Source organism: Knufia obscura, assembly GCF_036327395.1.
Source record: "Knufia obscura strain CCFEE 5817 isolate CBS 148926 chromosome Unknown scaffold_8, whole genome shotgun sequence".
Lineage (NCBI taxonomy): Eukaryota > Fungi > Ascomycota > Eurotiomycetes > Chaetothyriales > Trichomeriaceae > Knufia > Knufia obscura.
Genome location: NW_027042694.1, coordinates 1,334,911 through 1,346,751, shown reverse-complemented (window position 1 = coordinate 1,346,751; position 11,841 = coordinate 1,334,911). Strand labels below are relative to the sequence as shown.

Sequence of the window (11,841 nt, the reverse complement as noted above, 5' to 3'; positions counted from 1 at the left end):
AGCACACGCAACTGGAACCAAGCCCCCCCCCCCCCTCAATTGCTCCCTAACCCTAACCCTAACCCTAACCCTAACCCTAACCCTAACCCTAACCCTAACCCTAACCCTAACCCTAACCCTAACCCTAAACCCTAACCCTCTTGCGATATGTTATAGCACTAAAAAACTAGAAGACACTATGGTATTATAACCAGTAACGCCAGGCCCTCTAGGAATATATAACCGTAGACGAAGAATACATCGTCCCTTACATTCTATACTTAAAGGCAGATATGAACAGTAGTTTAATCCGTTACTGTATATGTTATAGTCCACGACCACGAGGTGGCCGCTGGTCATAATATAGGAAGGTCATGCGAGGAAGCCTAGCACGTACAGATAAAAAAGATAAGACAGGGATCACGTGACCAAGGAAAGTGATCAGTGGGTCCAGAGTGTGATCAGCGTAATCAGGGTGATCAGTACTGAGCACCTCTCGGACTACTGATCATGCTGAGCAGCATGGGCAGGACCATTCCTATTCGGGACTATAGGACATGAGTATATAGCTACGACTCTCCTTTGTATAGTTCTATAGTTCCGTAGTCAACCTAAGTTATACCAGACCCCCTACCTGTGCATAACGGACCTTGCCCCGACTCATCTGCAACACATCCAGCCCAGCTTACTGAGTAGAACACAGAGGTTCCACTCGTACCCTTACTAGTCACGTGAAGGACAACAGCCTCATAACAGTATACTAACGCGAAGATATAGTAGTAGGACGGTAGTCTACTGCGCTCGTTATCTATACAGCGGGCACCACGGCTAGTATAGGTAGCCTAGCGATACTACGGCAAACCTAACCGTCCTAGGAAACCCCGTCTCTCGTCCTTAACGTAATATTTAGTAGTTACTCCAGATCACAGTAGGTACTCGAAGTATTACTCTACGCTCTCTATCACGTATCTAGTCGCTACAGGCGTTAGTCGGTTCGCTAACTGGTCCTGGTAGAGGTCCTAGCTCTGTAACTAGCTCGACTAGGATACGGACTCCTTTTATTAAGCGGGAACTATTTAGTAGACTTGGTTCACTAATAAGCCTAAATAACGCCTTTAGCCGTATATCTATGACTTTAGATCCACTAAGTGAACTAAATACCGTGTAATAGTATATTTATAACCTTAATTAGTAGCGGTAGATAATCGTTTATAGAGGTGTTAGGATTACTTATACTGACTAGTAAGTAATAGCTACGTACTAGAACCAGCTAAGATATAACTTAATATAGGATCTAACGGAGCACTAAATAAGTTAAACCTAGCTTAACGCTGTTGGTCCTTATATCGGCTAGGGAAGAGTACCTAATATATCTTAAGGTCCTAACCTATTACCGAAACCATATACTACTACGCTAACTAGGACGCCTCTAGTAGGTGACCGATATTCTGTTCCTCCTCCTGCTCTACTACCACTAGGCGGTTCTCGTCTACCGTCTAGGTCAGTTTAATAAATTCTAGCTTCACCTTTACCAGGCCAAGGAGGGCGACCTCCTTAGGTACGGGCACTAGGAACAGCAGGCGGCTCTTATTCTGGCTAATCTATTATCGGGTAGTACTTTACACTGGATCTAAATAACCTCCTAGCTATCGCCTTAGCTCTAGGAATTAACCCTTGCACTATGGTTCGGATATAAGATATGTAGGTCCTAGACAATATCTCGCCAGCGATATCCTTACTCTTCTTAGTATACCTGTCTCGATATGCTAACGATCTAAATCGAACTCTTCCTACTATAGACTAGAACTAGGCTCGAATAGATATACCTATATTACTAAACCAGAATGGTAATATATGAAGAATTACCTAGCGAAATATAACTCGATAAGGTGCTTTAAGCGATACTATCTTAATTCAAGAGTGGTTCTAGAACGATTGAGGCTAGAGATAGGAACGAGCCTATACTAATTACGAGACGACTTAAGTATATCGAGATAGACAGTGGTACTAGGACTAAGCTGGTTAGGGGTATCAACCAGATATCTTCTCCTGGTCTTATTATTGCGAATAGTTATTGAAAATGGTCTCTGTTCTGAGGTGGCTAGAGGTGCTGATATGGTTTAGAGAAGGCTAAGGCCTAGGTGTACTAGGGTTATACCTAGAGGGAACGATACTGGTGTGGTGCTGGAGGTGCTAGAATAATGAGAAAAGTACTAATTAACTGCTGCGTTTATACAATAGAGTCGAGCTGCTACCGAACTAGGGCACTATAAGAAAGAATAACAATAGAGTCGTGCTGGAAATTTATCTTTTACAGTAAATGTGCTAACGGCCTTTCTTGCTTTACAGTATTAAAGAAGGCAGTATAATCGAAGCGATTATCCTACTATACCAGGAATTAAGCTCAGCTCAAGCAAAAAAATGCGCCGAGCGTAAGTCAGCCCCCTAATCCTCCACGAGAGACACACCTACTACGAAGGTAAAGAAGTGCGCTAGCGCTCTATTCCTTCCTCTAGAGCTATAGTATTAACCTCTCTAGTAGCTAGTGCTACTAGCGACGCAGGAAAGATAACGCGGAAGAGAAAGTGCTACCTCAGGTATTAATAAAGGACGGAAAGTACTGAGACACAGAATAACCCTAGGCTAACGTAAGGTATAACCCTAACCTCTTAACCCTAAGGTACCAGTCATTATATCCCTATTCTTTTTTCTATATAATACTAAGTAATAGTTAGATACTAAGACGTATACATAGCGTAATACTGGCTATAACCCTAAATTAAGCCCCTAAAAGTACTATTCAATTTGACTGCTCAATTACAGTGTAATTTTCCCTTATTAGGCTTAGCGTAACCCTAACACTAAACCCTTTTAGGGAAAATTACAGTGTAATTGGCGGTGTCCTCTAGGTTAGGTAATATATTCTACGCGGTAACCTAGGTTACTATATCTCTTTTTTACGCTCCCTTTATATAATACTAGCGTTTAATACATTCTTAGATATTAAGAGGTATAAAAGCTATACGATACTCGGTATATACGATAATACTATAATTTAGGTAAGACCGTAGGTATAAAGGTGTAGTATTTAATAACTCTGTTATAATATAGTCGTTATATAGTCTAAGAGTTAAGATAGAGAAATAGGTAGATATTGATATCTATATAGCGCGCTCCTCGGCTTATAGGATTAGCTAGAGTACTATTAGTTACTATGCTTAGTAAGCGAGATTTAAGTAACTAACACCTCTCCTCTCAGATTTAATCGGATTCTGTATAGGTATTTAACTTATATAAAGCGCGACCGAATCCGAGGGACGTTTAGATTTTTAGATTCCCGGGAGTTCGAGTTAAGAAGGCGAGAAGTATATAGCCTAGCGATTACGGTAAGTACAATAGTAGGAGGAGGTATTCGCAGAGGAAGACGTAAGTGGAAGTAATCGGACTATATATATAGGCTAGTAACACGAGATAACACTATCGATCGTAGTAGTCTTTAAGAGGGGAGTTTAAGGTAGGAATGATTATAAGAGGAATGAAAACCCGTATATTAACCACCCGCGCTACTTGCTTAGCTATGACGATCATATGTTCAACGTGTAGAAAGGTCACCCTTCCTGCAAAATATACGTGTTAGTCTAATGATGCGCGGCGAGTGCTGCAACTTTCCAGGGGTAGTATAGGTCAATTCGTCCCAAAAGCAAGAGCAGATCATGAAGGAATTGGAGGAAGATCAAATACTGCATAAGCGGGCGGACGGGCTTGCGCCGCCAATGTTCTGGGCGAAGAACGAGCTCGAATGAAGATAGGCATCTCCGGGTTTCTCTTCGTGAAATGTGAACGGGCGCTGTGAAAACACAGGTAAGGTAACAGACGCGAGCGGTCGAATTTGTGCTGTCTCGTTGATTCTGAGGCAGGCGTCTAAGAAACGATCTTCAGACCCGTGCTAGGTGGCTTCGTGTGTGATCAGCTACATCAGTTTAGGTCAGAAGGCTCAAGAAGGCAAGCACGGTGTACCAGAGACCCCACGGACGCCCACCCTTCCAGTGCGAACAAATTTGGAGTCACGCCTGACAGGCAAAGCGTTCACAAAGGCCAAGCCAGATGCCCCAGCGTTCATGCCCGAAGGGCGAGCCATATACCTGGTGGTCTGGTCATACATCAGTTGGTACCGTCACATCGTGCACAAATCATTCGAGTTGCAAAGTAGCAAAATACAAAAGATATCAGAGTTTCCGACAGCAACAGATACGATAGCAACTTCCAAGAAATCAACCCTCCGCACAGTCGTTGCTGGGCAGGTTCCGCCGCCGCGCAAGCACCTTCCCCGCACATTTCCGGAGCTACTCCGTAGGTCCGCATTATAGGCTAAGCTCGAACCAGCAGGACGACAAATAAGCTTCATGCATCGCGGCTATCTGGTGTCGACGATCCGCTTGCCAATTGGTCGGAGCTGCGTCCATTCAAGGCACAAGCAGTGTAGATCACCAGATCGACCGGGTAGTAGCATCGAGCTCGTCGATGCAACATCAGCCCAACATGTCTTCCAACCTCATGTACGAGCAATGCGGTCCTCCTTCTTCTTGACTGCCAACTCGACTTGACGATTGCCATGCGGAAAACTACACTTCTCATCTGGATTGTGACCACCGTCATCTCAGCACACCCAACAGGAACGTGGACAGACGCTCACACATACCCAGCGTCGTGGACTGAGCACAAAACGCGTCCATCATGGCCAGCACCAACAAACAGCACAGTTTACCCGAGTCCTTCGGTGTCTGAGCCACCTCCACAAACATCGAACACATTCTTGGGCTGCCGTCCAGTACCGTCAGAGTCTCGATACTATGGTCTGTCCAGCGCCACCATACAGACATCCACACCAACATGTCCACAAGTCCAAGCAACTCCGTCTGGCGATCCGTCTCGAGCTGATGCCGTCAAGCAAGCATATGTCCGATCATGGGATCAATACGCTCAATACTGCTTCGGCCACGACTCACTCTTCGTCACAAACAAGACCTGCGTTGATGACTTCGGAGGCTGGGGTGTGACAATTGTGGATTCTCTTGATACAGCCATCATTATGAATCTGACTGACATCGTCGAGTCTCAGCTCTCACACATTGCGTCCATTGATTTCACCTACAGCAACGGCAAGCAACCAGTCAGCGCCTTCGAAACCACAATCCGATATCTCGGAGGACTCCTCTCAGCCTACGATCTTCTCACAAGTGACTATACCGGCATCTACGATCAGGCACAGGTTGAGACACTTCTTCATCAGGCAATCATTCTCGCGGATCAACTCGGTCCTCGTTTCAATACTCCTACTGGACTTCCTGCCGAGCAACTCCACTGGGGCAATAAGTCATTTCCAACCGATAGTTTTGTCAATGACATCAACAACCAGACCTACAACTCCAGCAACCTCGCGGTATGTGGCACATTCATCTTGGAGTACTACCGACTGTCCGACCTTTCTGGTGATCCAACATATCGAGCGTACGCCGATCGGGCGACGCAGTACCTTGTCAATTTCGACCGCGAGTATAGCCCGATCTTCCCGAACCTGCCAGGCGGGCAGCTCGATCTTGACACTGGTGACTACCTAACATACGACTTCGGCTGGAGAGCAGGCGTTGATAGCTTCTTTGAGGTATGTTAGTTGATTCAGATAAGAATTATGCTCACTCTTCCCAGTATCTCATCAAAGTCCCAATATACGATACGTCTGCAGACCCTCAGTACCTCAATTTCTGGTACAACCTCGTCCAAAGCAGTCAAGCCAACATTGCTCTCTCGCCGTACAACGCTCCGGACCTGACATATCTCACTCAAGCTGATGTTTGCGGCTCGAAAGAATTCTCCATGGATGACTACGTGAGTACTATCCCCGACAATCGTCACAGCCACTAACAGATAATCCCAGGCTTGCTTCGCCGGCGGCAACATCCTCCTCGGCGCCAAAGCAGCTTCCTACCTCAGCCTCCCATCCTCCGCCTCTTCCTTCTCAGATCTCGCTCTCCGCGTCACGGAGTCCTGCTACCATCTCTACAACACCACCGTCTCTGGTCTCGGTCCAAATCAATGGGCCTGGTTCGACGCCCCAGGACACACCTACAATCAATCCTGGACCAACAACGCCACATACCAAGCCAGCCAACAATCTCGAAGTTACTTCATCCTCGAGACGCAGTACGACTCATACCCCGAATCAATCGAATCGATTTGGTACGCTCTCCGCTTAACCGGCGACCAGATGTACGCGGATTGGAACTGGCAGATCTTCAACAGCATACAGGCGTCGATGGACGCAGCACAAGGTATCGTGTATGCAGGAATCATGGACGTCGATCAGCCCGCAACGTTGTTCGAGCCCGAGTTGCCGAGCTTCTACTTTGCGGAGGTTCTGAAGTATCTGTACTTGAGCTTCACTGATGCAAATATGATTAGCCTGGATGAATGGGTGTTCAATACCGAGGCGCACCCGTTCAGGATTGGCGGTGGGTGTGTCAGGGACAGCAAATGAGCTGGTCAGAGAAGAGATAGATCTGGCCTGCAGATTTCGAGCACTGCAGCAACGATATTACCTCGAAGACTGTTTATACTGATACTTCTCGAATGCATGAGTTCATAATCAGCTCTTGGCCTTACTTCTCCTTCAGTTCCCATAAAACTGCAAAAGATACGCCGCAGTACCAACCATCGAAGCCGCCATCATCGCACCACCAGCTTTAACCTCTCCCACCTGCAAATACCTAACCGCATTACCAAAGATATGGCCGTTGGTCAGCACAAGAATCACTATCTCCTCCATCGTCTGCGGACCGAAAGTTCTCGACCACTGGTAGTGTAAAAGTGCTGCACCTCCTTTAGCTATCGTGCCGTTGAAGCAAAAGTTCGAACATGAACATACCACTAACAGCCAAGGAGGTAGTAACGAAGCCCCAGCAGTTATCGGCACCTCTCTCGCCGATCTTGTCATTCGTCTCAGCTTTCGGAATCTTCGCCAGTGCTGGGTAGACGACTTGACGACCCATGATCTGCGGAGAACATCTCTGTCAGCAAGAAGTGGAGGTGGAAAGAAGTTCAGGACTTTGCCTAGGGGGATTCTGTACCTACAATATGGCCAGGCACTGTAGCGACATACAACGCCGCAGCAGTCTTGTAAAGTAGCGCGGCCGACATTGTGGCAGGTATCAGTTGAGGAAGCTACAGCAAGGCCTGTGATTCCTAGTCTTTTAATGCCTGGGGTATGCGAAAGACAGCTGGTAAGGCGGAAGAATGTTGCGCCGACGAATCTTTCGGCCGAGGTGGAATATCCTGCTGCTTCTGCTGGCTAATATCTGATTTCTTCCACCAACCGTCCTCGCCTTGAGGCTGATCGAGTCTTGTCGATCGTCAGTTGCGAGCCATCCATTCATCGCTCTGCCTGCGTCCACATTCCCACATTGTTCGCCCATGATCCGCACCGGCCGAGAGAAACAATACGGGCACAGCCAGAATAAGAGCAATATCACCGTGCCCGCATAGCAAATAACTGCGCGTTGAGAGGCACTGCTTTTGCTGGCTAAGATCAAACTGGCTCTCACCTTCAGCTCATCACGAACTGCCTGAGGAGAGACGCCGCACGAGACTTACACATCGCTCCGATGTGGCGGAGACCAGGAGAGGCACAGCTGTGATGAGGCTGGTTCACATCGTCGATGCGGTTCCTATTCCTCGCTCTGGTGTCGCCTAGACTCCGGAATGTCCTACTATACGGGATGTGCAGTACTGCACCTCAGAGTAATCTCTTGCACGACTGACTAGCTCCCCTACTCTTTGCCCCCCGCCGTCGCTATCAACCCTCGCAATGTCCCAGCACTCTTCTCCAGCAAGGCCTTCTCTTCCTCCACTAACACGATGCTCAGGTTCCTCACAATCCCTTTCCTCCCCAGCACGACCGGCAAACTAAGACAACACTGCAACTCCTCATTCCAATGACTGACAGGCCGAACCTTGCGCTCATCGAAAAGGATACTCTTGCAAAGGATTGCCGCAACTCCTCCAATACCGTACGCGGTCGCCCCTTTCGCCTTGATGATCTTCGCCGCTTTATCCCTGGTCTCCTCAGCTACAGCCTTGCGGTCAAGATCAATGCTTCGCTGGCGAAGCTCGTTCTCCAACGAGGCACCCCCCACAGTGATCGTCGACCATGCAACGAGCTGGGAGTCTCCGTGCTCTCCAATGACATAAGCATGGATGCTGGCAGGGTCAAGGTCGACTTTTCGTGCTAGGATACCTCTCAGCCGCGTTGAATCCAGGAATGTGCCGCTGCCGATAACTTGTTCCTTTGGCAGTCCGGCCATCTGCTGCGCGAAGTATGTCAACACATCAACAGGATTAGCGACCAATAGGATGACGGTGTCCTCATGAAACGGTTTCATATCTTCGATGGCGCTGTGAAGGATGTTGAGATTCCTTTGAAGCAGATCGGTTCGAGATTCTCCAGGTCTCTGTTTCGCACCTGCAGTGATGATGACGATAGAGCATTGCCCTGCTTCCTTGTGGGTTCCGGCGCGAACGCGAACGCCGGCGAAACTAGACTCGGGGTCAGCAGTCCGCGCTTGGGTAGCTGATGCATGCCTACCTTGCATCACCGAGATCCTCTACTTGAGCATCTCTGACTTCTGTCTGGGGATCAACGAGCAAGACTTCGCTACATACTGGATTGATTATCAAGGAGTATGCGATCGCTGACCCGACCGACCCGGCACCGAGAATAGCGATACGTGAGGAGAACATTGTCGAGCTTGAATATGTGAGTTCAGTACAGAACTGTTTCGGCTGCTATGGTTTTGGCGAGCGATTGCCAGACGTCGCATGGTTGCGCTGATATATTGTACAGTACATCGTTCCATATCTATCCTGCAGGGGAGGATGCCTTTCACTCAGACCACAATCAACTCAGTCTAGAGTGAGGTGACTTTCAGCTCCTTGTCCTCACTAGCGGAAAGGCCCGAGCATGCCATCTTTGTCATCGCGATTGCCAAGAACTAAGCGAGCGATTTTTGCCAGCATGTGAAAGCCCAATCAGGGGAACTTCACAGCCACGAAGAATCGGTGCTCTAGACAACTTTGTACCTTGCATGCTTTCTGAACTAGTGAGTCGTCCCTGCGCAACTCCCAGCACACCTCGTCTAGTTCAGGCGAGAGACCACTGTTGATGTTCACAATGATAAACGTTGCGGGCTCAGCCACCCCTGCCGCCAAGGCCAGAGAAGTGGCATGATTGTTCTTTCCGCTCACGTGTTCTGTGTCCAGACCGGATGCTTATCTCTAAGCCACCGATGGCTTCGGCACTGACCGTGTACCGCAACCTGAATGATAGGGCAACGTGGCTTCGCGAAGCACAATACGCGCGACTGGTCTCATTCGGGATCCTTTCCTGCTTTCAACTTATCAATGGAAGACCAAAGAATCGACGATTGGAGTGCTCAGTAACCATGTCTCTTGATATGCTCGCCGTCTCCGACCATGAGACATTTCGATACCCATTAGCAACTACGTTTCAATTAATATCAATCAGCATCCTGTGAACCATAGCCCTTGCTCCTTCTTACAATCACCATCAACTACAGTGACGAGGCCTGAAAGCATTTCGTCTGCGAGAATACATACACTGATTCGACTCTGCACACACAAGCACAGGAAGACATCTCAACCCTCGTTTACACAATGAAATCCCCCCGAATACAACGCCGAACCCATCGAAAGCACCGCTTACACTGGAGCTCAACAGAGCCAACCCCCGCAGAGCTTCACCCAGCACCGTCGGAAATGCTCTCAGGGGCACTCCTTGAAGATGCGGTATTGTTCAATGCCACGCGCAAGATTGCCAATCCACCCGACAAGGTGCTCTTCCTCGGCATGATGGCAGGCTTCTGGGTAGGTTTAGGCGGTCTCGCAGCCGTGAGCGCTGCTGGCGGTGTACCTGAAGCGGTCAGAAGCGAGTGGGTGTCATTGCCGAAGTTCCTGATAGGGACATTCTTCGCTTTTGGTGAGTTCCAATGTGCTTACTTCGCAGGTTCATTCGCTGATTTCTCCAGGGCTGCACTTCATTGTTATGTTTGGAGGAGACCTCTTTACAGGAAATACCATGGTTCTAGCGATCGGTAGGTTCGCCAGAAACTCCCCTGTCGATTGGAGGCTGAAAGTATGTAGGCTATTACAACCGAGTCATCTCCTTAAGGTCCCTCCTCTTGAACTGGTTCATTGTTTACATCGGCAACTGGGCCGGCACTCTCCTGGTTGCATACTTCTTCGGCTACCTCACAGGACTCTTTGATCATCACCAATACCGGAGCTTCCTCAACGAGCTGGTCCATACCAAGCTTGAATCCTTAAGTGAGTATTCGTGATTCCCATACAATGACGACCCGCTAATATACAGGTTGGGGCGAGATCTTCCTAAGAGCAATCCCAGCGAATACCATGGTGTGCATGGCATATATGCTTGGAATTGCAGCACGTGGAGCTTCAGGCAAGATCATTGCGCTCTGGTTCCCAGTTGTTATGTTCGTTGTTGCAGGATTCGAACATTGTGTTGCGAATAGTGAGTTTGCATGCTGCTTGATGTTCTTCAAGCTGACTTTGACAACAGTGTTCTTTACGTCTCTGAGTCTCATGTACGGAGCTGAATCGTCAATCGGTCGCTTGTGGTACAATCAGTCTGCGGCGGTTTGCGGAAATGTCGTTGGTGGCACCATCTTCATTGGTCTTACCGCACATCTCATGAATCACTGGAAGTCGCCCATCTCTGGATCTAGGGCTGCAGGCACACTTATGGCACACGATGTCGAGAGTACGAGGCGCGCCAGAGACTCCGACTTGCAACCCACAGAAGACAACAAATGTCCAAGTAGGACAAGCCATATCCCGGCAACCGATGAGAAGACGAAGCAAGCTAGAAGCAATCGTGAGAGCCGGGGGTATAACGGCGCCACCGTATCAGATGCATACGGTGATAATACTGGTACCGATGAAGGTGTTCCTAACTTCCAGCAATCTACGGTCACAGAGACTGACCGTCCAAACACATCTAATAGGCATGCTGTTACAATCCTGGAACGATTTACTTCGTGGATATCGGGGAGGCACAATCATCAAGGCAAACAGCCCGATCCTGCGAGGATGGTATGAAAAACAGCGGTCGTTGAATTGGCCGCGCCAATCGATCAAATATGCACCCAGCATTGCATCTACCGGCTCCATCTCTTATCTTACCTAGCTCTTCTCATGATTGACTGGCACCGTGGTGCGACAATCGACCCAGCCGCTATGCAGGTTCTAATCCCACCCAGCACCTCCGGCCGGGTTACAGAAGTGCTCTTCACTGCAAAACGCCGTGACCGGATTTCCCATATCGTGGAATAAACTCTCACACTTGAAGCTCCTCCACTGCACTGGAGTGACGAACTCCATCTTGCCGGGGGCGGCTATCCAGGGGGTCGCCCGTCTTTCATCCCTCCCTGTATTGCCTTCCTCCTCTTTCGATGGATCCTTGCAACCGTCACTGGCGGGCTTGTTGAAGAGTCGGCATTGGGACAAGTCGTCTATCTGCGAAGAGTTAGCTAGCACACAGTTGAGCTGGGAAGAACTGACGCCGAAGCTTGAGCCTCTGTCGGCGTATTTGTTGTCTCCAAAGTCCTGGCACACGCCGTAGTCTGACTGACGATTTGTGCATTTACTGCCCAGGTCCTTGGCGTAGCATAGCTTGACGACTGCACCCGGGGTGGGCGCCTGTGCGTTGGCTAGCGTAATGCATGTGAGAAGGCCTGTGATGGCAGCAAGATAATTGGCATGCATGGTTAG

General features: G+C 48.7%; 3 protein-coding genes across 3 annotated transcripts; 1 reads left to right on the top strand and 2 right to left on the bottom strand.

Moving 5' to 3' along the window:
• Positions 1–4,591: 4,591 nt before the first annotated feature.
• PMZ80_007330 (uncharacterized protein) lies at positions 4,592–6,514 on the top strand (the record flags this gene model as incomplete). The annotated part of the gene is made up of 3 exons (XM_064875738.1): positions 4,592–5,641; positions 5,686–5,865; positions 5,915–6,514. 3 exons carry the CDS (start codon positions 4,592–4,594, stop codon positions 6,512–6,514), a joined length of 1,830 nt encoding a protein of 609 aa, XP_064729003.1.
• A 1,288-nt stretch (positions 6,515–7,802) lies between these two features.
• On the bottom strand, positions 7,803–8,772 carry PMZ80_007329 (uncharacterized protein; the record flags this gene model as incomplete). Its single annotated transcript, XM_064875737.1, has 2 exons — positions 7,803–8,568; positions 8,618–8,772. The coding sequence occupies 2 exons, from the start codon at positions 8,770–8,772 to the stop codon at positions 7,803–7,805; spliced, it is 921 nt and encodes a 306-aa protein (XP_064729002.1).
• A 2,544-nt stretch (positions 8,773–11,316) lies between these two features.
• On the bottom strand, positions 11,317–11,835 carry PMZ80_007328 (uncharacterized protein; the record flags this gene model as incomplete). The annotated part of the gene is made up of 2 exons (XM_064875736.1): positions 11,317–11,586; positions 11,632–11,835. The coding sequence occupies 2 exons, from the start codon at positions 11,833–11,835 to the stop codon at positions 11,317–11,319; spliced, it is 474 nt and encodes a 157-aa protein (XP_064729001.1).
• Positions 11,836–11,841: the final 6 nt, after the last annotated feature.